The sequence below is a fragment of the Bactrocera tryoni genome, chromosome 4 (assembly GCF_016617805.1).
Source record: "Bactrocera tryoni isolate S06 chromosome 4, CSIRO_BtryS06_freeze2, whole genome shotgun sequence".
NCBI lineage: Eukaryota > Metazoa > Arthropoda > Insecta > Diptera > Tephritidae > Bactrocera > Bactrocera tryoni.
Genome location: NC_052502.1, coordinates 29,635,530 through 29,661,889, shown reverse-complemented (window position 1 = coordinate 29,661,889; position 26,360 = coordinate 29,635,530). Strand labels below are relative to the sequence as shown.

At 36.9% G+C, this 26,360-nt stretch overlaps 1 protein-coding gene across 1 annotated transcript in view; it reads right to left on the bottom strand.

Annotated features, from left to right (window-relative positions):
- Positions 1-612: 612 nt before the first annotated feature.
- LOC120774439 overlaps positions 613-26,360 on the bottom strand; it is a 407,953-nt gene continuing 382,205 nt past the window's right edge. Inside the window, exons 4-5 of the mRNA XM_040104080.1 lie at positions 12,805-14,518; positions 613-8,838 (exon numbers count right to left, since the gene is read on the bottom strand). Coding sequence (XP_039960014.1) covers positions 6,155-8,838; positions 12,805-12,838 — 2,718 coding nt within the window. The 5' untranslated portion in view covers positions 12,839-14,518 and the 3' untranslated portion in view covers positions 613-6,154. The remainder of the gene's footprint in view (positions 8,839-12,804; positions 14,519-26,360) is intronic.

Below are 26,360 nucleotides of genomic sequence, written 5' to 3'. Positions count from 1 at the left end.
TATTTGAATAATATTGCATTTTTTCTTTGAATCACTTACGATTTTTGTAAATGATTATTTTCAAAATTTTGATTTTCAGTTTGTTTTTTTTAATCTATTTCAAAATTTTTCTAAAAGCCTTTTTAAATGCATACTTACTTTTGCTTCCCCACTTTTTTCGAAGTAAATAAAAAGTAAAAAGTTTTGTTTTACATTTTAAAGTTTTTTATTTTTTTCTTTGTTAATTAGTATAATTGTAATTTTATTAGCAGCTATTTACTGTTATTTGGTCACTTCGGGCTGAATTTTGTTAGCCAAAAACTGAGAATTTTCAAATTATTAAATGTCTAATGCCTCTGCGTAGTTTTTGAGTTTTTTTGTTATTAAATTTGCTAGTATATTTTTATTTTTTTAATTTTTAAATTTTCATTCTTTTTTACATGAAATTATAATTTTTAAAATTTTTATTTTGTAAATAATATTTTTTTAAAATTTTTTATATTTAAATCATAATTCTTAAATTTTTTAGCTTTTAAATAATCTTTTTTTAATTTTTAAAATTTTTTATTTTGTAAATAATTCTTATTAATTTTTATTTTGTAAATTATAATTTTTAACGTGTTCTTTCCGATCTTTAAATTTAATTATTTTTTAAATCTTATTTTTTATTTTTATAATATTTATTTTTTTCCATTTACCTTATATACCTTACGCTTACATGCTACTTAATAATTTTAATTAATGTCTAGACCTCATTCATGCTCATAATTGCTGGCGTTTAAATTTTCTTTCAAAGTTTACAGTTTTTACAAGTGTTGTTGTTTGCCTTCGTTTGTCAGCTTCTATTGATTTTTTTCGAAAATGTGTTTTCTATATACATTTTGACAAATATTTCCGCTGCTGTATGTATATGTGGGTTTGTTGTTGTTTATTTGGCTTTTATAAAATGCTTTTGGCTTCAGCTGCTGTTTGCTAATCACAACAAATAAATATCGCCGGTGTTCATTTACACAAATTCGCTGGCTAAGGGACGTATGCATTGCTATTGGCATGGAAATAAAAAAAATCCAGGAAATTAATGCTTTTTTTGTTTTTGCAATAATATTGCATGCAAGTGCTCGTTTTATGCATTGGTGTCATGACCCCTACAACTTGTTTACACAAATGCATTTTTTTCTTTTGTTTTTGTTGGTGTGAATTTGTATTAAAATGTTTACCGTTATTTTTTTCTATGTATTTGCATTTTTGCTGCATTTTTCTTCTATAAATTTACATTTAAATTCATTTTTTGCCTGCAAACTTTTCCCTCGATTTTTTGCCACTGTGTTCGCTTTAATCCGTGACAGCTGAATTATGTTTGTTTAATGCAATTTAGCTTTAAAAGTTTAAAAAATCTCTAATCTATTTAATAATTTACATTTTGGTTTTTCGCTACGTCAATATTTACAATGCCAGTTGCACATACACATATAGCTAAGTATGTATATATATACATATATGTATGTATATAATATTCATATAAATATCTGCCTCAATAAAAGTTAATTATTAATTAAAGATAAGCCGATTTACATACATACATACTTATTTGCTTATTATCGATTCCAAACTATAGATATTCTTGCGTATGTGTGTGTTTATTATGTAATACATACTCAATTAGTATTTTTGATTTGTTGTTGTTCGCTATGATGTGTCTTTTTTTCTCTAAATAAATATTTTATTACATAAGCCATTTTTTACTTGCTTAAATGTTATCTTTCGCAATGCAGCAGCGCATTATACTAATTGAACATATTTCAACTAAAGCTAAACACATTTAAATTATAGTTAAATGCTTAATTTGGCAAATTTTTACAATATTTTATTTAAAGTCTAAAAGCCTATTAAAGCGGAAAAAGATACAAAATTTATTATAAATTTATCGCTAAGCTCTAATTCTCAAAGTTTAAGCTCATAGACTATTTAACTATAAAAAATATCGATTTCGATTTTAACTTTGTTGAAATGTGGTGGATATGAAAAATAAACTCAATATTTTTACAACTTATTGGCTTATACTACAATCAGTAAGAGTGAATGGTGATTTAATGTAAGTTGAAGAAAACTTAAAGAACAATGGAAGCAAAAATTTTGGTGCTAAACTAGCGTACTAAAAAAGGCTTTGGAAATACTCTATATCGACAAGCTATGAAAAGTGGACCGCTTTTTGATTACAAATTTTTGTCAACCGAATTCATATCAATATTGACACCAAATACAAAACAACGATTGTTTTAGACGTGTGGTTTTCAATACGACAATATTGTTTTCGGATTTTTTCTTTGATCAACTGTTTTTCGATTTATAATGGGCTATGTTTATTATAAATATAACGAACAGACGCGCTCCATTTAATATTCGGTCGATATAATCGCACAGCAGAGTCTGTAATTCAAGCACTATGAATCGGTTTCGCAACATTCTTGCTTTAGTGGATAATACACATTCTCGGAGATGCCATACAGTGCGCTGTGTTGCAGATTCGAAGGAGTCCAACTTTCATTGTGAGCAACAATTGCTTGTGCTTGGTTTGTGGACTTATAAAATCCAACTCGTGCACGAATTGAAGTCTAGCAATCATTAAGCGAGTCGGATGTTCTGTGAATGGGCCTAAAACGAGATGAACACCGATGCCGATTTTCACAAGCAAAATTGGTTTAGCCATGAATCTAAATTTTGGTTAAATGTGTACGTTAATAAACAAAATTTTCACATTTAGTGTGATGATAAGCCACAAGACATTGTTGAGCCGACGATACATTCTCAAAAAGTAGTCTGTTTGGTTTTCTCTATGGGTAGAGGTAAACAAAGGTTCATATTTCTTTAAAAATGAAGCCGGCAGCCAGCAGCCAGCCATAATGTTACAGTTAATGTGGATGTTGAATGACTTTTTCGTACCTGAATTGGAGGTTTCAACAAGACTCAGCTGTGTGGCATGCAACAGCCAGCAAAACAATCAATTTAGTGAAAGGAGCTGTTGGTGATGGCATTATTATTAAGAGAAACCAATAAAGTTTTCTTTAAAATCGTTAAATGTTCAACCATGCATCAGATTACGTATTGAATAAAATGTATAAGCTTCCGGTAGGCGCTAACGTTACGTTTGGTTACGGTTTTGTTCATGTTAACGAAAAAGAAGTCGTCATCATTATCTACGGCATAATATATGAAATGACAAGAACCATTTTTGAAACAAAGCACAATATGAAAATAAGGGTTTTGTTTTACAACTACCTTTCAGTGGTAGGGATTATTTTGAATGAAAACATTGGAATTACAGCAACAGCATTGTTAGAATATCGTTTAGCCATATCAAATAGCAGTATTAAGAGTAAATGCGTAAACATTTCCAGCGAGCTCAACTATTCAAAAATATATTTTAGAATTATTGAAGCTACAATATATAAATACCTAGTTCAATCATCTCTGTTTTATTTTACTCCAGCTATTAAAAAAAAATGATTGCCTTGTCTTATAAAATAAAATAATTTTTATCGAAGTTATTACTTTGGCTATTGGGACTGAACCATCTAACAATGCATGTACGTCAAGTATTATCTATAATAAGTTTCGATTAAACCAGCCTTGCTGTTTTAAATAAAAAACAATAATATAGTTAAACAAATATACTAGTACATATATGTACATATATCTTAAAATTATAAATTATATTAATAATGGAAGTGTTAAATTAATTATTTAGTAATAAAATATTATTACACTTGAACTTAGTAACTTGAATCGCCATAATCCACAAAAAAACTTCGAACTAGAGAACTAGAGAGATTTCGAGGTATGGAAGGAAATTTGTTAAAATTTGACTTCTATTGCCAATTCAAGAGTTCTGGTTATGGAAAACTTTGAGTTAGAGAAGTTCGAGTTATGCAAGTTCAACTGTATGCAAATTAAATAAGTACTATGACAACTGTAATAATAACAGTTAGAGAGTGACGAAACGAGCGAGTTACTGGTAAATTGAAATGTATTAGCCGCACTTAGAATATTTTATTGTAAAAGAAATACGGTTAGAAGCAATTGTGGCAGACAATTGGTTGATTGATAAACGAGAAATCAGTGACCTTAATTTTGCCCTGACAATTGGTTATGTTATATACATTTTTTCACAAGGGCACAGTTAACAAGTCTAACGACAGGACTGATAGAGTAGAAGCTATATTTTATAATGTCGAACAACAATGATAACTAAGCTCTCTCAAAGTTTATGATATCTAATGGGAATGATCGAAGAACCTATAAAGTATATATATAAATGATCAGCCTGAAGACCACGTTGGTCTATCTACCCGAATATGCGAACAAATTATCTTCATCAAATTTGGCATAGATTATTGTCTCAGGCAATGCCCAAATCTCTGAACATCAAAGTCAAGATAAAGATCACCTTTCCTTATTAAGTAAGCTTAATTCGACTTGAATTTTGTTAACTTGAATATTTGTATGCCTAGAATATTGCTAGTATCAAACAAAGTGACTAAAAATAACTAGGAAAATTTTTTTTTCTGTTGCATGCAAACAATTGGTCGGGAAGAGTATAACAGCTTTGGTGCAGCAGAAGTAAAGATTATTTTGTTATTTGTAATTAAAATTAAACACACAGGAAAATTGGAAAGGGCTTCTGCTTTCAAATTGATATTGTCGCTGATATATTTGCAGTTGCAGGTTCTAAACTACTGAATACAATTCTTTTAAAAGTTTTTATAAACCTGACTTTTGTAGAGCAGTTTCCTGAAGTCATGTCAAACCACTTCATGTCTCGAGCAAGGCGAATACGAAGGTCTCTAAAAATTCTAAAAAAAACCCTACGTCGTGCCCAGGATTACTAACATAAATCATCAGAGAGATATTGCTCAGAAAATGTTGAACTAGTGTTTATATGAAAACAGTTAGTACTAAAGAAGTCATTCGATTGAAATATTATCGTAATAATACGTAATTTCTTTAGATCAAAGCAATGATATTTTTGTCGGACAGACTGCATTGTAATGTCTTTTTAATAATAAAATCAACTTTCAAGGAATCTTAGACTACCCACACTCTGCTCATATCGGATTGGAAACGAGTTTTTAAAGAAATTCGTTTGCCATCTAGCGTTCTAGCACTGGACCCATGGATCTCGCGTGTGTCTAGCAGGCATTAGTTGCTTTTGTGAGACTGTGATATTATTTTCGCTTAAAGCACATCGCAGGATATCTACTGAATTATCTGCCTTAGCAAGGTTTAATTAACTTGCCAAAAACATAATAGTTTTTAGTGGAACTTGTCCAATAGGCGTTCATAAAAAGCTTGTCGCACGCCATTTATCAAACTTGTAGGGAGAAGGTGTGGTGAAAACATACAGGCATTTTATCAATTTTATCTTTAGTGTCCAGCCTTTGAAAGACTGAAGTTGACATCGCGGTGGCCTTTCATTCGGTGAATCAGGAGATAAACCAAAATTTATATTAGATACCTTAATAAATTTTTGAAAGACTCAAAGCGCTTTGTCGACTAATGACGGTCTTATTATCAATTACATAGAAATATTAGATAACACAATGGATTGGCGTTCTAAGCTGTTCAAGTGAGATCGCAGTTAGGATCAACCTTCTCGCCTTACCTAACTTACTTAGATAAGCAATAAAAGGAAGTTTGGGCTAACCAGACCTCATCGGACTACTTATGGATGAAAAAACCAGCATTGAGTTATGAGTGTATAACGAACATAATTAGATTACCTTAGAGAACAAAAACTGAAATCTCACATTTGTCAGCAGTATATGTTCTAAGCTGTTATTAAAAATATTTCAAATTACTTTTCTACCTCTAACTGAATTGCAACTGTTCTTTTAAGCTGTTTGTTATACTAAATACTATAACAGTTATGTTTTATGTATGCCCTACTTTACGAAGATGAAGTTGAAAAATGAGAACTAGTTACTAGCATATGAGACCCGATAATAACTTACAACTGCTTATGTGTTAGATATTATTAGATGAATTTGTTGCTTACTAATTACTAGACTATGCAAACGTACTTACTAGCACTCTCTTGTTCTCGCTAACCGTAAAGATGTATCCATGTATGACTGTGTATGTTACAACGCCTACTAATTTACACCTGCGTGCCGTAATACTACAGCGACACATACTCCGCACCGCCGCCCGCATCCACCAACTTCGAATTACCGCTCGCTGTGGTCGCATTCGCCGCTGTGGATTTTTGTTGTTGACAGTCTTGTTGTTGTTGTCCCTGCTTTATACTGCACGCCTCCTCTATGAAACGTGTCTCATCCTCCAAGCATTCCTCGTCCGCCTCATCTGGCAGCGAGAGCGTCGAATTTCCGCTCGCCGTTATGCGTCGGCCCATGTTGTCGTACTTTAAGCCCGCATTGCCGGACGCTGCTGTACCACCGGCGCCGCCTTTGCAAAGCGGTCGCAGCGGTGTGGCATCCATGGTGGTGGGCGGTGTGCTGCAGGAAGGCGGTGGTGGTGAGAGCGTGCCTATGCAGGCCGCGCAGGCTTTGGTGTTGATGGCAGCCGCCACCGCCGCAGCCGCCGCCGCCTGGTTGTGGTGGCACTGTGTTGACAAGTTCGCTGTGGCAGGTGGTGGTGGTGGCGGCGGCAGGCCAACTATATTGGCGGCATATGCTTGGCGTTGCTGCTGTTGTTGTTGCTGTTGCTGCTGATGCTCCTGATAGCCTTGACTGTAGGTGGTGTCCAGATTGTGATACGAGACGATTTCGTCGTGTGGATACAAATTCGTTTGTTGCTGTTGTTGTTGCAGTGAATGTTGATGCTGCAGCGATGAGTCCTTCTTGAGTATGCCGCGGCGTTGATGATTGCGCGGCAGCGTCGCAAACGACGAAACATTCACGGCCGTTGTTGTACCCGAAGGCAACATAGTGGTAGTTGTTGCATTTGTATTACCACCAACCGGACCGCTGGTCACACTGACGCCGGTCTGCACACTGCCGCCATCGGCATTCAGTTGACGCTTCGGTATATTCAAGAGGTCGGGATACATGCTGATATCCGCGCCGTCCAGCATATCCTGCGTCACCGAGACGCTGATAAAGATATTTCCATACGCGGGATTGGGCACAATGTTGGAGCAAAACTCCGGCGGTGGCGGAAAGACGCCCACATTCAGCGGGAACTCTTCGGGTATGGTACTCGGATGCGTCGAGCCACCGACACCCGATGCCATTGAGGTTGGTATGCCGACCACGCTGCAAGAGCCGTCGGCAACCGCCATCAATTGCTGGCGGTTCGGCGCCATCATGGAGTTTGGTGTAGCACTGCCGCTGCCACCGCCCGCCGCGCCTGCCATGTGCGCGTGATGATGTTGTAGTTGTTGTTGGTGCGCCTGCTGATGCGTCAGCTGGTGATGATTGTGATTGGCGCGCATATTCTCCGTTGCATGTATTTCGATTGGCTCGAAGCCGATTACCGATTCTGTTTTACTCATTGTTGTTGTCGTATTGTTGTCCATGATACAGCTATCACCGCGATCCGCTGTTGTTGTTGTTATGCTCAAATCGAGCAACTTCTTTTCTTGATCGTTGAAGCTGACACTCGGTTTTACGCCGGATTTCTTTGGATGTCGCCGTTGTCGCGAAGTGCGTTTGCACAGACACACTACAAACGAGAAGAGTATGAGCAGAAAGATCGTGCCGAATGTGCCCATGATTAAGCCGAAGTACCAGAAGGTCTCCGGTGTCTTGACCAACACATGCTGTACAATTTCCGTTAGATATATGCTGATATTTTGTGTTGCCACGCCCACCACGTTCGAACCAATGCACGCGTATGTGCCTGCATCTAGACTGGTCATGTTGAAGACAGTCAAATTACTCCACAGTTTGTCCGACGAGATCGACTCTGCGTCGAAGATCACATTGTCATTATCCAAGATTTTACCATTCAGCTCCCAGGTGACTTCGGGCAATGGATCCCCATATACCAGGCAGCTGAACGTCGTATTGCTTCCTATGTCTATATTCTGTACATCCTCATTGTTGAAGAGCTCCACTTTGGGCATGCAGCCGAATTGCTCTTCATCCACATTCTCCCACTGCTTGTCTTTCTGCGCCGGCGGCCCTTTACACAGCAGACTGATGCTGTTCAATTTGCTCTTCACATACCAGTTGCGAAATTTGCGTAGTTTGCAGTTACACTGCCATGGATTCTCATCCAAGACGAGTGTCTTCAGATTCGTCATATGTTGGAAGACGTATTCACTGAGGCTTTCTAGCAGATTATTCTTCAAATAGAGAAACTCCAAGAGATTTAGGTTCGCCAAGGCCATGGGATCGACATATGAAATCAGACAGTTATGCAGATCCAATGTACGCAAATGCGGCAGTATGGGAAACTGATAGGCCACCAGCTTCTTCAGCGGATTGCCATTTAGATAGAGTATACGCAGGCGATCATTGCCCATAAATGTGTCCTTGTCGATCATCTCAATTTTGTTGTCAGACAGATCGATCTCCACTAATATTTTCAAATTGCGAAATGTCTCTTTGTGTACATACTGTACCTCGGACTTTTTCAGGTAGATGCGTTGCAGGTTCAGCAGACCCAAATTGGTGAATTCCTCGCGATTCAGATAGGGTATGTGGTTGTCGTTGAGTACGAGCACTTGTAGTTCGGTGCTCAGCGTTGTTGGTATGGTGGTTAGTTGCAGCGAGCTGCAGATGGCTGACTTTTTGCCATTGGTCCACTTACAGGTACAGTTGGAGGCACAACTCGCCGACCAATCATCGCCGGCTGCATGTGGCAACAACATTAATAGAATGTTGAGCGCAAGGGAAACTGTATGAGGAAGAAAAAAATGGGGAAAATTTATTCATAACAGTATTCAAAATAGATATTACTAAAGTTTTTTTTTTTCTTAAAGCAATTAAGAAGCTATCAAGAAATTAGATGTTATCTGTAGAAATGAGACCAGAATCGATCTCAAGAAATGTTCAGCAGGTTTGATGGTGGTACTCTTCATAGGAAAGCAAAGTTTTAGTTTAGAAACCTGCTAAAATAGCTAATGGATGTTCTAATTCTAGAGTCGTGGGTATGACATATACTTAAGAAAGTTAGAGGGTCTGACATAGCATGAACTAACATAGTTAAATATTGAATATATCAGACTAACCACCGTTGAGACTCCGAAAACGATGTCGCAATGGACGTCAAAACGAAGCTGCTGTACATAAAACCGTCAAAGAAATTGTCAGAATGATGGATGATCGTAAAAGAAAGAGATCAAGATAGCTAATTTTCAAATGAATCGCTGAGTGGATGATTCTGAGAAGTATTTGTAGCTGTTTATACGAAATAAACAACACTTGTTGCGTCGATTTGGAACGAGATCATTTTACTTAGGTTTTTAAAAGACAGGAGTAAGACTGTACTGCATGCGAAATAAATTATTTATATTTTCGGTTTCCATGAACAATTTATATAGAATATCCTGAAAAGAGTACCAACCCTAAATGCTTGTATCTGTGAAGTCTTTTTGGAACATTTACAGATTGAAATTCTTGACCATCGAAAAATGTGGAAAGAGTTGTTACAGCAATAAGATGCACCATGTAACATGTTTATGAAACCGATGAGAAAAATTTATGAGTCAATAATAATCGGCATCTTTATTCTCCAGATCTAACCTCTGTTGAAAGATTTCTATTGAAGACATATGTATGTATCTTCGTACTACTCGGTTATGCGAGCTGTATAATCTATAATTTAATACTTATATTGCCCATAATATTTTCTTTATTTTAAAATAATATATAGTATATCAACTTCCCGCTATTCTTAAAGAAATTGTAAATCTAACATTTTATAACTGAAGACTAGTTGACTTGGATCAGATTGACATGTATTTAATGTGTTACAATTTTCTGACAATGCGTATAAATATCTCAATGATTGACGATTCTAGGTGATTCATGATGATGGCAACGGCTGTGTTATACTGACGTTCATGAGCTATAAGAAAAAGATGAGGATAGCCACCAAAGGTCATGTAAAACAGTGGTAAAGACAATAATGTACTACGGTATATTCATTTGGTGGACGGCGCTCGAATAGGATACACTGATTGTAAACGTGTCCAAAGAGCGGCTCTCATTCGAATCTGCGGCGCATCCCAAATAACATCACTTAAGGAGTCGATGGCCACAGCAGCTTGTACGCCTTTCTTACCATTAGGTTTAATATTTTTGTATATTTTCCTAATAAAATAATAATATTTATATTACTATGCACATAGCACTCGTGAATACTACCGGAAGGTAAATTTTTTTGAAAGTCGCGCTAAGACTCATAGCCTTTTATGTGCATTAAAAAGGATCGTATCGATTGCATCCCAGAAAATTTGGAGCATCGCGTCGCATTGGGTACTCCTTGTGGTTGTTTCTTCGTTCACATACCGACGATGGATCTGTGGATCAGAATAAGTCACTAGAGAAGACTCGCAGTGAGCTTTTTCATGCATGGGTCATGATAAGTGGAAAGATTGGAGACTAAATCTTCTGTAGCGAGCTCTTAGTTCAGCTTAGTTATATACTATTGGTCTACTGTATTGTTTTTCAGGCAGCAGTGGCTCCCATTTAGGTAGCACTAAACCAACTTCTGCAAAATAAAACTTTTTTCAGGGAAGTGAGCATTCATTCGGACATCATTAGTAGTACAAGGTGCGTTTCAAAGCAAAGATGACTTTAAAAAACAGAACAAATGATTTTTTCGGCAAAATCAATTTATTTTATTCACAATAGTCTCCTTCTGCTTGAATACAGCTTTTTGCATGGTCCAAAAGCATGTCGGACGAGTGTTTAAGTTCGTTGGCCGGTATGGCCGCCAGTATGCCGGTGCAAGTATGAATAACGCTTTCCTTTCATGGGCAAAGGTATTTTTCCGAAAAGGCAGACGTCGCACGGTGTCATATCAGGTGAATACGGGAAGTGGTAAATGGTCAAAATGTGATTTTTGGTCAAATAATCGTCCTTCGAATGTTAGATTCTGCGCAATTTTTGGTCGCCAGTCAATTTGTGCGGAACAAACCGTGCACACACCTTTCGTAAGTCCAAATGTTCGGTCAAAATGCGATAGATAGAGATGTTTTGGAGATGTTCAATTCCATTTCCATGAATTTCATCGATCATTTCGGCTTACTTTTGATGAATTCACACACAGTTCCGATGGAATTTCTGGTGATCATGGATTTTGATTGGCCCACATGTTGATCGTCATTTACGTACTCACGACATCACGTTGAAAACGTTGAAACCACTCGTGCACTCTGCTACGGGATAAGCAATCATCGCCATAAACTTGTTTCTTTAATTGGAACGTTTCGGTAAAAGTTTTACCAATTTTAAAACAAAATTTAATGTTTGCTCTTCGTTCGAAGCTCATTTTTGTACCGATAACACAAACATACTGACACTTAAAACGCAATAACTTCACTTTCAATTAATGAAGGGTCACAAAATTCTCACTGGACAATCGATAAAGATAGCAGATTCTAACGCACTAGTCAACATATACTATACATAGCTGGCGCCACCAGGGGGCGCCAGATTCAAAAAGTCCTGTTTGCTTTGAAACGCTCCTTATAATACTAACATTAGGTTTGGGAACTGTGCGCTCAATGTTAGTCAATGAGTATCGCTCACTAGTTATAGCATCAAGTTATTTCATTATCGGACTCGTTTGTGTGACGGTGGGAATCGGTGGATACTGCAAATGCGATGAGTTGCAAGCAAGGACTGAACCTTCGTTGTTATCTTGCATTCTAATACTGGATCTATGGACCTTGCGTGTGCTTAAAGGCGTTGTTGAACGGCTAGCAAATTTCTACTGGCTTAGAGTAGAACGTAGGAGATTTACTGATCTCCTTGCCTTTAGCAAAGTTGCATGTTGCCGAAAACGAAGAAGTGCTTACTGAATAATGTTCAATATGTATTCTTGCTGTAATGCTAAAGATCCAGTTGGACGTAAACTGCCATAGTTGTATAGAAGATGGTGAGGTGGAAAAATCGAAGCAGTTTTTTTACCTTCGAGAAAACTAGAGACATAGCCTAAACTACTATGGTAGTTGCCTCAACAAAATATGATCGTCATTCGGCCACTTATGGAGGTCTTACTTACCAATCTACAATAAAATTGGTCATTAAGACTTTCTTGGAATCCCAACGGACTGGCGTTATAAGATGCCCTATATTCGAGATAACGATCTTATGAACAACTATTTAACTAATTCCATATAGACGAGAGATATACATATAAGAAATATACATATATTCCAACGCCGTTTGATGTCAGATGAATATTGGGGCTGGAAGAATGTACGAGCCTAATTGTGACCTTCAATAGGGGGTCGCATTTATTATCATCATTTTACAAAGCAAGTTTTCAGGAATTGTCTATGTCTAAGTTTAAATGAATAATATTAATTTTTAAATTGAAAAAAAAAATTAAGAAAATAAATGGGAAAACAAAATGAAACCCTATTTCCCCCACTTAAAGGTTCAATACTCGCACTTCGCACACATAAATCTCTCCGCATCAATTCAGATTTCGAAAACATTGCGACTTTTGGCATGTCAATCGCTGAGCACCTATCGAACAAAAAGGCTTTTGCTTACGTCATACATAAATCAGCGTAAAGTGCAACGTTGCAACGTGTGCCACACAAATATGCAAGCGAGCAACACTTATCAGCATACAACGGGATACATTAACACATGGGTAGGTATATATAACGGTACACGCACTCACCTGACAAGCAAATTGCAATACAATTTCTGCTCATATTTGCTGGGATTGCCTTGCTGTGCGCTTCAATCGAATGACTATCGCTCAAAGTTATTGTAACTGCTGTTGTTGTTATTGTGGTACTACTGTGGCACTACACCTTAGCGCTTATTTTTGTTGCTGTTGCATATATTTTACCGCTATAGCTGCTGTTAATGGCAATAACCCGCACACGTCTTACACACCCTGCTGCTGCGTGAAGCTGGATATATTGTGGGCGTGTGGGTGTCGGTGTGCGGCAAGCCGGCGATTTAAATGCGTTGCCGACACACAGCAGTTGACGGAAGTTGCAAGAAGCGCACAGCGAAAAATGCAGCAAGAAAAAGAGGAAGGATATGTCACAACCAAGAGCGGCTGCTCGTCCGCTCCGCTCTACTGTACGCCGGTGCGTATGAGTAACCTTAGCGCAGGTATATTTGCCTGCTGTTGTTGACGGGACGTGTGTCCTTGTCGGCGCTCGACCGGAAATAGTACACCAGCGTTTGCTTGCGATATCAGCAAACTAATGTGGCAACATGCGGCGCCTCAATGCAATACTTTTGCCGTTGTTGTTGTTGCTGCTGTCGTTTGTCATGCGAAACGGCTGTGCCGCACCGAATTCGCCTATTGGCAACTGTGTGCCGTTCAAGCTGCTGTCGTCGTTTGCCTCGTCGTTTTTGCCTTTGTTGTTGTTGTTGTTGGTTATGTTTCTTTATTTGCCGTTCGATGGCTGCTGGGGCATGTGTGTTGCCATAAACTGGCGTATTGTGTCGTTGTTGGCGGCCTATCCGTTGGCAGCTGGCCTGACTGCTGATACCTTTGTGCCGTTGACGAGAATTGATGGAATTTGCTTGCAACTCGGGTAGTGAGCGCTGTGTGTCGTTGTCGTCGTCGCCGTTGTAGTAATAGTAGTTGTGGTGCCACTGCTGCTGCTGCTGCCCTTGCAACGCCTCCAACATCACTGCCAATGCGTGGCTGCTTTTAAGCTGCCGCTCGCCGCTGGCACTTGATACCCTTTCGCTGTTTTGTATTCGGTTCGTCTGCGTTGGCCGCCAGCTTTGTACCCTCTGCTTGTTGCCACTTCGCGTTTGGCTTGCTGGACATTTAAATTTTTTTATTGTTGTGGTTGTTTTCAAATTCGTTCTCTACTTTGTTGGGCCTGTGTGTCGCTTTGTTGTTGCGTAAATTTTATTATTTCATTTGTTTTCGTTACTGTCAGCCACACTGTTGCAAATGCGTTTGGCGCGCTATTTTAACCTTGCCTTTTTTGTGTAGCATGCCACATGCCGCCCTTTACTTAACAACGCACAGTTGCTATACTGCTACTACTTCTCTTCTTGCTGTTGTTGTTGTTGTTGCACACGTTTCTCTTCGATTGTTTGCGATCGCTATTGAGCAACTGAATTGGCTATTTTTCCTCCATTCAGTCGCTCATTCACACGTTCACACGCAGCACAGCACTATGCCACACCATTTGCAATTCTTTTTCCTTTTGCTCGTTTCCTGTTTATTCGCTCAGGTGGCGCTGTTGCAACATCTGTGTGACGCAAATGTATCTGCACGCAGCTGCTGGCATTGCCGGTGGACGCTGGTCCGTTATATTTGTTACACTTGAACGCACCTCTGGCTGGCACTCTGCTGCATATAACGGTTTGCTGTGCTGTGACTCCTTGCCGCGCGCCAAAGTGTTTGTCGCCACCTGCAACGTAACAAGAGAAAATGTGAAAATAATATAAAGAGAGTTTTTTTGCTATTGTTGTTGTTGTATTAAGCACATGTGATGTATTGTGCAACACAAGTTTTTCATTTAATAAATGGTTGTTGCATATTATGGAACACAATATGCGCGTGTACAATTGAAGCGTAATAACTAGTGTGCATGGCTGGTTGGCGGGGCTGAAGGAATGCAGGCACCATGGAGAAAGCTGATAAAAAGTACAATTGATTACATGCAAAAATGCGGCGAAAAAGTGTAAAAAGCAACATTTTGCGGGAAAAAAATCCTTCTTCTGAGATATCCTTGGAACGAATTTGAATGCGTAAAAGAAGTTGATGTATCTCTCTGGGTTTTTGGGGTTAAGAACAAGAAAGCTACAGGATACAAGAAGGTATAATACCCATCACAGGTGCATTTTGTATAGCATACAAGGGTATAAAAAACTTGTATATTGACTTTGATTGTCAGTTTGTATGACAGCTGTCCGATCTGAATAATAAATTTGGAGATTATGGCGATATCCGAGGCAATAATCTGTACCGAATTTCTTGAAAATACCTTGTCAAATAGAAAAGCTTTTCATACCATAACTTGAGTTCTATCGGTCTGTTTGTATGACAGCTATATGTTATATATTAGTGATATGATATTAAAACTTTCTTCAAAGATTACATAGTTGCCTTAAGCAAGACTTCTTGTCAAAATTTGGGAAGATACCTTGTCCTTGAGTTTTCCACAAATAAGTAGCTACTTGAGCAGAAAAGGAAGTGCGCAAAATTTCATATCGATATCATGAAAACTGAAGGACTAGTTGGCGTAATTACAGACCAGTAGACAGGCAGAAGGACATGGCTTAATTGACTCAGCTATAGAGTCTCCGCCCTTTATTTCTGGATATTAAAACCTTCGTGTCAACTTAAATTTTTTTTGTTCAAGATAGTATAAAACTTGATAACCATGCTCACTTTGCCTCTATCACATTATATGATTCTATAAGACTCTTTCACTTAGCAATATATACTTGAGGTAAAATATTGGAATAAAACGTTGCAGAAATATTATAAACGTGTGGCACCTTTCATATAAAAATGTGATTTTGGACTCTAACTTTTCAAGCTCAAGACACACAATATGAGGATCTTAGTGACCATTGCTTAATCTATACCCCAAAGCACAGTAAATTTGTAAAATATCTCAAGGAAACTAGAAACTTCTTTTTTGATAATGGTAACTTAGTCAGTTGCTAAAAACGAAATAAATCAAGGCTGGTATACCGGTATCAAGTGAGCGTTAAGATACAAATGTGCTGGGAGGGAGCATTTGCTGTGACCGAGACTTATTTTTTTTCTTTTTGGTTGGCATGATTTAAACCTCCATCCACTCTATCCGAAAAAAAACTAGTGCACCCTAATAAAATACAGCTCAATTCACCTCACCTGATGACACCACAACATCAACGCAAGTCATCACACAATTCGCTCATCAACATTCGTTTTTTATACATTTTACAGTCTTTGCACAAGAAACATCATATTTTTTCATTGTGTTAAAAATATCAAATTTTTTACCGAAAAATTTTGATTTGCAGAAACCATAAATTTTTTGGTTCCATTTGAAGAAAAATGCTGCAGAGTCGCATCAAATGCTGATCATACTCTAACAAAAGCAACTTGCAAAAGATGTTTTCAACAGATAATGATTTGGGATGAGAGAACGTAGAAGACCTTCAAAAAAGTTTGAAGACGCTGCATTGCAAGCAATATTGGATAAATATGATGTTTTGAGTCAAAAGCAAATGGTAGCCATGTTATATGTTGGACGAAAAATAATTTCACACCGTCTGAAAGCTATGAGAAATATCCAAAAATGTGGAATATAAGTGCCACATGAATTGAGTAGAAGACAAATGGATTGTTTTTTAACTTCTGTAATGTTTTACTTTAAAGACATGAAAGAAAATCAGTTTTGCATCGAATTGTCACTGATCAAGAAAAATGTATTTATTTTAAGAATCCTAAATAGATCATGGGCTAACCATAACCATAGATCATGGTGAACCATCAATATCGATTATAAAAAGAGATCGATTCGGAAAGAAAGCAATGCTCTGTGTTTGGTGGGATCAGAAGGGAGTAGTATATCATATGCTTTTAAAACTTGGTCAAACTGTTAATATTAATCGCTACAGATAACAAATGATCAAATATGAATCATGCATCGATCGAAAAACGACCAGATTGAGCCCAAAATATGCGGCAGAGTAATTTTTTTATACGACAATGCACCTGCACACAAAGCAAAATCGGCTGCTGAGAGCTGCTATCCTACCCGCCGTATTCCCGAGACTTGTCCCTTACCGATTATCATTTTTTCATCGATGGGACACGCATTGGCTGAGCAGCACTTCGATTCCTACTCAAAAATTGAAAATTGGGTGTCTGATTGGTTTGCTTTAAAATTGGAACATTCCTATTGGCATGGTAGTCACAAATTGTAAGAACGGTGTTCAAAATGTGAAAAAAGTAACAGTCAATACCCTGAATACTTTTTTTTTACTTTCCCATTCAAAATTAGTCTTACCAATGTATATGGATCCATATGTGAGTAATAGCTGTGAAATTCAGAGAGCGTCTGTTTATTGAGAACATTCTGTCCGTGTTTCTAAAATGGAGAAAAGCGGTGAAAACTAGTGATAAGGTAACAAAGATCTTAGAAAAATCGTATATATTGTATATAGATCATTACATTTTCGATGATGATACGTCATGATGCCAGTAATGGATAAGATCGAGTCAATAATTTCCCTAGCCTCCAATATGTAAGATATCTGAATAAAATTAAGTAAACGTATAAGCTTGTGTCCATACTCGTATAGTTTGGTGCCGAAAAATCGGTAAACCGGTCTATGAGTTACCAAATATTTCAACACCAAATCTAGTCGAAACTAAACCAGAGCTTCGCCGGAGATAATATTTATGATTTACTATCTTTTAGTTGATTTCGCAAGAAATTTAACGCTTTAAAGGTTACATAGGTTTACGGGTTTCAAAAAATCGTTTTTTTTTATTGTCTTATCAAATTCTACAACACCTCTAGAATATTGTCCTAAATTTTGACGCGTTAAACTCATTTTTGTCGATACTGTGTTTTTGGAATCGGTTTGCAAGATTTTTTGAGAACAACTCCACCGATCTTCATAAAATTTTATACAAATCTTTTAGTTACAATTCTTAAAGTCTTGAACGAAGGAATTACAACCTGTTGAGAAAAAAAATGTAGCGAAATGTTCAGAGAATTTTAATTTTTTTGTAAAAATGTCTGCCAAAAATCCAATTTTCAGCTTTTTTCCAATGTCCAAGTGTAAGTTAAGGTTTTAACTGAAACGCGAATGTTTTTCTCTTTAGATGATCATATAAGGAATTATCCTGCCAAAGCGACGCATCTTGTATCCAATAGGTCACCGTAAACGGAATCCAATGGCCTAGTTAAAATTTTTTTTTCCAAAAATTTCAGAATTTCTTTACTAATAGTGTACACATGTTTGTAACAATAGGAAATTCTAATAAAATATTTCATGTTTTTATGAAAAAAAAAGTTTTTGAAATAGACGGTTTTTTAACTTAGGAAACCCATGCAACCCCTTAACTTAACCCTTCCTTACTTGTTTTACTTTACTTTTCCCTGGTGTTACGCAGCTTTTCCTGGAAACATAGCCACCAACATTTCCAATATTCATCGAATGCCAAGTAACTATTGGTAGCAGAAGCAAATCAGAAAATATGCTATAGCTCGCGGCCATAAACCTAACACTTTTTAATTTAAAACATCATTCAAGTCGGACGAATACTTTTCCATATTTCAATAATGTCGAAGAAATCCAATTTTTCTCATTTATCTTTTCAAAGTTTCTTGTACTGCTTGCATCACCTAAGTCCACTTAAATTCATAAAACAAACACATACATATACAAGTATACAATATATCGAAGCGCTGCCTGCTACGGCTTCTCAAGCCATACGATTGTCTGCGGCCCTCATCTGTTGCTGATGTTCAGCACACTTCGAAACAATGCCGCCGCATTTCCCGCATTTCCCACATTTTCCACATACTGCCCACTGTCTTGCACCATATTTTTCGCACAACAACAAGGCAGTGGCCACAACAATGCGCGTTATGTTGCAAGTGTTTAACTGCAATGTGATGGAGTATTTCTCAGCTATGCGCCGCTTGAAATATTGCACTCAATATGTGGTCTGCTGCTTATTATCCTTGCGGATGACTTGTGTCTGCAGGCACGGCTAAATATGTGTGTGGGTGTTGGTGTGCGTGCGTTCAGTGGTAGTATTTATTTGATGCGTAATTGAAATGACATACTCGTAATAAATCGATTGCATTTTATCAGCAAGACTTATGGGTAGTTGGTGGCGAGAGCAGTTGCGTAAGAAGAATAAAACAATGGAATAAGCTTGAATGCCAGTGTAATTGTTGAAGGTGCATGCATTTAGATTGGAAATTAGAGCTGCAATAATAAATAAAGGATAATATGGCAAGAGATGGAAGTGAGATTGAAAAGTTTTTGTAGTTTTCTTAGAGTTTTCAGTGCTGTGGAGAAATGAAGTATTGCAAATTGTGATATTAAATTTCTGTTATAAATAAATCATTCTAAATTACATTAATATTAAAGCCTTGACACAGTCTAGGATTTCCAAAAAAAAAACAGTTTTATTCCCCTGAAAAGGAAGTATTAAGTTTGCCACGAAATTTGTTATACTCAGAAGGCATTAACGAATATCCTATGAAGTAGACTATGTATAAATTGCCAACGTGATAAGTTTAGTCGATTTAGCCATGTCCGTCTCTACATGTGCGAACTAGCTCCTCAATTTTTGATATAAGTATATGATATTTTGTATATGTCCATCCTTATCAAAGAAGCTGTTTATTTGCCGGAAGTACCGATATCGGACCACTATGGCAATACATAGCTGTCATACAAACTGACCAATGAACTTCAAGTACTTGTATGGAAAACTTCTTTTGGTCAACAAGTTATCTTCACGAAATTTGGTATATTTTTCTGATCGGACCACTATAGCATAAATTTATCATACAAGCTGAGCAAACAAAGTAAAGATGAGAATATTTGCGTACTCTTTATACTACAAGAAATGCATCTCTGATAAGTGTTATAACTTTGGCGCAGCAATGGTTTTTCTTATTTCGATTGCAATGAAGCCAGCCATGAAGATTCATGAAAGGAGATAAAATATTCTTTAGGGGGAGATACCTCTAGAATTTTCAAAAAGTGAAAAAAAATTCGCTCTAATCAATCGAAAATCTATTCAAAAATATAGTCCCGAATTTTTATTGATCTACTCTGAATATTTTCGAAGAAACAGGCCCTTGAGCCATTGCAATTCATGCAGCGGTTGTGGAAGTCAAAAGATATGAGGCTCGTTTCCTCGAAACTAACGCGCTTTTTCGGGAAAAATTACATTTTGACAGTTGTTTAACTATTTTGATGTCGAAAGGTAAAAATGGTACTTTTTACAAAATCCAGACCTACATCCCCAATTTTTCGAAATTCTCAAAACCCCTCTACTGCGCACTTGATAAAAGCTTCTTGATTAAAAACATTACTTTTTTCGTTTCAGATAAGAAGCCAGGAAGATGACGTCCACAAAAAATGTCAATCAATCGGATAGTTAATATTTCCCCCATTTTGTAGTTTTTTACATAAAATAATTTTTATTTTGTAGTTCAATAATACTTCTTAATATATATGCAAAAAACTCGGATGCTCAGTCATCCAAAATAAGAGAGAAAAAAATTACCTTTTTTGACGGTATTAAAAGTCTTTAGAGTTTGCCTATACACACTGCATACATGACGTTTGGCGCTCAAAGCTTGTTATGAGCTTAAAGGCTTTAGCGAGCTTTTTTGTAAATAAACTTAATAAGCTCAAAATCGTAGGATTTTCAAAAATCAAAATATGGAAAAACTATTTTCGTATGTGTGGTAATATAGTGATGTCCACAATCAGCAACATGAATCGCCCCCATTTTGTTTTAAAACTGAAGATTTTTTCTTAATTTCTAGACGAAATTTATTTTAGAATTTTTTCTGCAATAGTATCTAAAAATGTGTCGATTTTTCGACGTTTTATAGTAGCTCCATCCCTTAAAGGCGCTAGTCGAAATAATCTCTGTACGTTCTCTCAATAATAGAGCACTTAATCATATTTCCAACGGAGTAGTTAATGAACCCAACCCTCCTAAGCGTCATTGACACTATGGTGACTTTATCTAGTTACCAAAAAAGCCGAACAGATAAGCGTAATCTTAGTTGGTATCCCTATTGATCGTAAAAATTTGAGAGTCCTTTGAAATGTCTATCGTTTGATGTCTGGTTATTTATAGATCTAATCAAATACCATAGGTTAGGTTAGGTAGATAGGCGGATTTTTTATGTGACCAATAATAATCTGACTTGGATAGATAGATATGCCTGTCCTAGATATTGATCAAAACGACCGAGACATTTTGACAAAATGCCTAGACCCGGCCACATATTTATAGGCTTTGATGGTTTTTAACCAACGAGGTCATAGATCCAGAGCCCGAATGCACGAAGGCAATGATCCTATGCTCATTCACATCGTGACTTACAGTTTTCGACGATTGCGCTGACATCAGGTACCCGCACATGTTTAATATGGATATAGGTTAATCTTTGACTAGCTTAGAGCTCATTGTCAACGAGCTCAAGGCCTGTAGAGTAGTTCTGCTATCCGAGTGGATGCATACCTCACTAAAAGAAGCCGCAGTTCGGAGAAATACATCTGCTGCTATCTCGAATGCTGCCACTTCTACTTGGAAGACATAACAGTGAGCTGGCAGTCTAAAATAATATTGAGAGCCATCCAACGAAAACACATTGTGTCATAACATATAGTGTTAGAAAAGTGAGATTTAAGCAAAAAATATTAAATTCGTGGAAGTTAAAAAAAGATACAGCTGTTCAAAACTGAGTGAAAATAAAAAAGGGAAGAAGGCCACGAAATTTGTGAAGTATTTATTAGAATAAATATAAAAAAAAAAAAAATAAATTGAAATTTGATTGGGAATACGAAACATTTTTTCGACATTCCAATATAATACCGTGACGGCCTCTTATTCTTCCTCTGGTCCCTGTAGTTGATACGATTTCTCGGATTTGAAGACTGTCCACTCGACATCAGTCCCCAAAATTATGTAAGGAATATCTTCCGCCGTTATGAAAACAACAACAACAACCTTTGATTTTATGTACCCCATTTCTGGATAACTTCGAGATGCTTATCACAAATAGGAGGATTGGTCGAGGAAACGTTTAGTCGAAAATACATTCATGCAAATTTATTTTATTCTTTGCCGCTCTTCCTGGCTTTTGACTTGTTCCGGCTTCTCAAATCATTAGATGCTCTTTTCATATTTGTTCAATTTTAAAATAAAGAATTCAAAATTTAATTGAAAAGTGGCAACTTAACTAATGCAAAGTACTTTTAAGTCTATTAGAGGACTCTCTCTCTCTCATGACCTCCACTCGTAGTTCAAGCTCCGCTTGGCAATGCATTATTTATAAAGTTCAAAGTGTTCGCAACAAACACTTGTCAGCAATTTATATTTCCATGAAAACTAGAAAAATCTAATGAACTTACAACACTGGCACTCACTTGCAAAAATACACTAACACAACCCAGGCAACAACAACAATCAGAGTAACCTTAACGCGACTAGGAAGAATAAGCTCTAAGTGACAGCAAACAGTAACTTAATTAAGCAAAAAGTTTTGGCAAAGAAAATTAAGTGACAACGGCAGAAGCTACTCAAACACATACCCAAACAACAGCAATAACAAGAACAACAAAAGAGCATATCTAATGTCATTACAGAAGCTGCGTAGTAGTACATTAGTTCCATGAATAAAACAAAACTGACATACCACTACAACTGCAATGCGCATACACACATATACATATACACACGCTCATACATATAACTGAGGTGACTGCCGAAGCAACAAAGCAAACGCTGCGTGAAGTTTTCGGTGTTCAGTCTTGAAGCGGGCGGCGGGTGGGCGCACGGTTGCTCAAAGTGACAGCAGTATTTAATATTCAGTGGCAGGAAGTGTGAGATTATTTCGTATTCCGCATAAACAAATAATTGTCAAGTGCATTTGTCAACACCGAAATGGCGTGTGACGGCAACTACGTGAGTGTTGTGCGCGTGTGTGTGTGCGTGAGTGTTGTGTGTGTGTATGGGTGTGATTGCTTGTCTCTGCAGGCGAATAACATGACAAGCGGTTTAAGTGGAGGCCAAGAGCAGTTGCAAATGCATGAAGTTTGTGGCAAGAAGTCAAGTCAAGTTGCTTGTGTGTTTGTTGTTGTGGTCAGGTTGATCTTTTGATTACTTGTCGAGTTGGACGCTTGAGCTGAACAACTGCCTAGTTTGCTTGGTTAGTTGACTTTTTTTTTTGGTTGTTGCCATATTTTTGTTACAAGCTGCAAGCGGAAGCGCAATTTGTCAGCAACTAAAGCACAAATAAATATGTCTTGGTGTTGTTGTGGTGCGTGGGTGCGTTCATACGTTTGATGAATTGTTGATGAAGAAGAAGAAGAGAGTAAATTTATGGTTTGATGTCTTTCTTAGTTTATACAGTTTAAATATTTCGCATATGTTTCTATAAAAAACTCGAACATTTTTCACCTGGATTTCTTCTTGGAACCAAAAGCGCTATTTTTTTTGAAGTTCTTCACATTTTTATACTCTCGCAACAATGTTGCTAAGGAGAGTATTATAGTTTTGTTCACATAACGGTTGTTTGTAAGTCCTAAAACTAAAAGAGTCAGATATAGGGTTATATATACCAAAGTGATCAGGGTGACGAGTAGAGTCGAAATCCGGATGTCTGTCTGTCCGTCCGTCCGTCCGTCCGTCCGTCTGTCTGTCCGTCCGTCTGTCTGTCCGTTCGACTGTCCGTCCGTGCAAGCTGTAACTTGAGTAAAAATTGAGAATATCATGATGAAACTTTGGTACACACGTATTCGCTTGGCTTCCATATGAAGGTTAAGTTCGAAGATGGGCAAAATCGGCCCACTGCCACGCCCACAAAATGGCGGAAACCGAAAACCTATAAAGTGTCATAACTAAGCCATAAATAAAGATATTAAAGTGAAATTTGGCACAAAGGATCGCATTAGGGAGGGGCATATTTGGACGCAATTGTTTTGGAAAAGTGGGCGTGGTCCCGCCCCCTACTAAGTTTTTTGTACATATCTCGGAAACTACTATAGCTATGTCAACCAAAGTCTACAGAGTCGTTTCCTTCAGGCATTTCCATATACAGTTCAAAAATGGAAGAAATCGGATAATAACCACGCCCACCTCGCACACAAAGGTTATGTTTACAATCACTAAAAGTGCGTTAACCGACTAACAAAAAACGTCAGAAACACTAAGTTTTACGGAAGAAATGGCAGAAGGAAGCTGCACCCAGGCTTTTTTTAAAATTGAAAATGGGCGTGGCGTCGCCCACTTATGGACCAAAAACCATATCTCAGGAACTACTCAACCGATTTCAATGAAATTCGGTATATAATATTTCCTTAACACCCTGATGACATGTACGAAATATGGGTGAAATCGGTTAACAACCACGCGCTCTTCGAATATAACGCTATTTTGAATTCCATCTGATGCCTTTTCTGTATAATACGAGTATATATGTACTTTAGGAACCAATGATGATAGCGGAATAAAACTTTACAAAAATACGGCATTTGAAAAATATGTAAATGACGTATAATGAAATCTCGATTATCACTTTATCATGCGAGAGTATAAAATGTTCGGTGACACCCGAACTTAGCCCTTACTTACTTGTTTTGAATATAGTTAATCAGCGAAGCGTCAACTTCTTTAGGTCGTCTGAAAAATACGTCGCTTTTAGATCTGTAAAGTAAGCTTACATGGTGGTTACGACCTCCTCAGTCGACTCAAATATCTATTCGGAGTTAATTCTTCACGTTCGGAAGTGAAAGGAAACTACACGGATATAAATGTAGAGAAGATCGTACTTTTATACGGAAAGGATTACTTTGGAATGAATTTATATTGTTTTGAAACTGCCAATAGACTTTCTTTGCTTGTTAATTATTGGAAATTAGTACTTGAGATAATGCCTATAATTGACAGAATTTCGATTTCCGATAAACGATTTCGATAAATATTGATAATCGAGTGATAACTTTACATCAGCAAAGTATGTACTCGAATTTTTAGTGCTAGTTAGCATAATTTCAATTTCCGATTATTTATTTCGATATATTTCGAAATATCGATTAAGAATAAGAATCGAATAAGAATTGTATATCAGCTTAGAACTCGAATTTATAGTGTTAATTAATCGAATTTCGATTTCCAATAATTGATTTCGATAAATATTGCCAATCGTGTAAAAATCATACTAAGTAAGCTAAGTTTTTGAATTTTTATTGTTAATTAACATAATTTCGATTTCCGAAAATCGATTTTGATAAATATTGATAAACGGGTAAGAACTTTACATCAGGTAAGTACTCGAATTTTTAGTGCTAGTTAGCATAATTTCAATTTCCGATTATTTATTTCGATATATTTCGAAATATCGATTATGTTGATTTCCGGTAACCAATTTCGGTAAATATTAATAATCGTTTAAGAATTGTATATCAGCTTAGAACTCGAATTTATGGAGTTAATAAATATAATTTGGATTTCGGCTAAACGATTTCAATACATATTGATAATCGGACTATCTACATATTTATCGAAATCGAATGTAATAAAAAAATGTACAACCCTTCACCCTTTCCTTTCATTAACTCCAGACGTACCCTCGTAAAAGTAAATTTATGCAGCTTAAAGAATATTGGTCTAATCCACATTTATTAGCGGCTAAATCGCGAAGATATGTAAATAAAGTCAAGAGAAGAAGAAGATGTGGCACAAAAATACTACGCCCAAGGACAGAAATGGCTCAGAAGCTAAATTTACGCATACATATAAATATACAAGTTTTTCGCACTTCAGTGCAGCTCGCCACAGTAAGGTTAAAAATAACCGCGACCACCACAGCCGACAAGGAATGCATGCAACCGGCACTTAAACACGATTTTCGTGGCCAAGCTCGTTAGAGAAAAAGAGTTGTGTCAATGTGAAGCAGCGCCAACACAACAACAAGTATATAAAACATGAAAAAATACGAGCGATTACGACTGTATATAAATGTTTTGCGGAATATTCGCCTAGGAGCTAGTTGTGCGGTTATTAACATCGCCACACAAATACACATACATATATGGTACATACACTTACATATATATATATGTGCATATATTTAACTATATCTAATTAGGTCTGTCTAACCGCATGATATATGCGGTAAGCTTTGGCTTTATATTCCCCCGAAAAGAGCACTTCGCCCCCGCCATTCAACTTTGTATTTATGTAGTGTAAATAAACATGACATTTCCTTAATGAACACCCCGTCCTAGCTGGTGGCTAAATATATATGCAAACTGCTTGACTGATTACCGCAGACATTTGTCAAACACCGAGCAGCCAAAGCAGGAAAACTTTAATGAGCAGCAAGAAATCTCCTATTTGAAGGCAAATGTAGGCAACATTGGTCACATGCAACTTGTGAGATTGTGTAATACTTACACATGTATTCATACTTATGTATATATAAATAAACTGTTATAGTGTGTGCTAAGCTAATTAGCTGAAATATTCAAGACAGC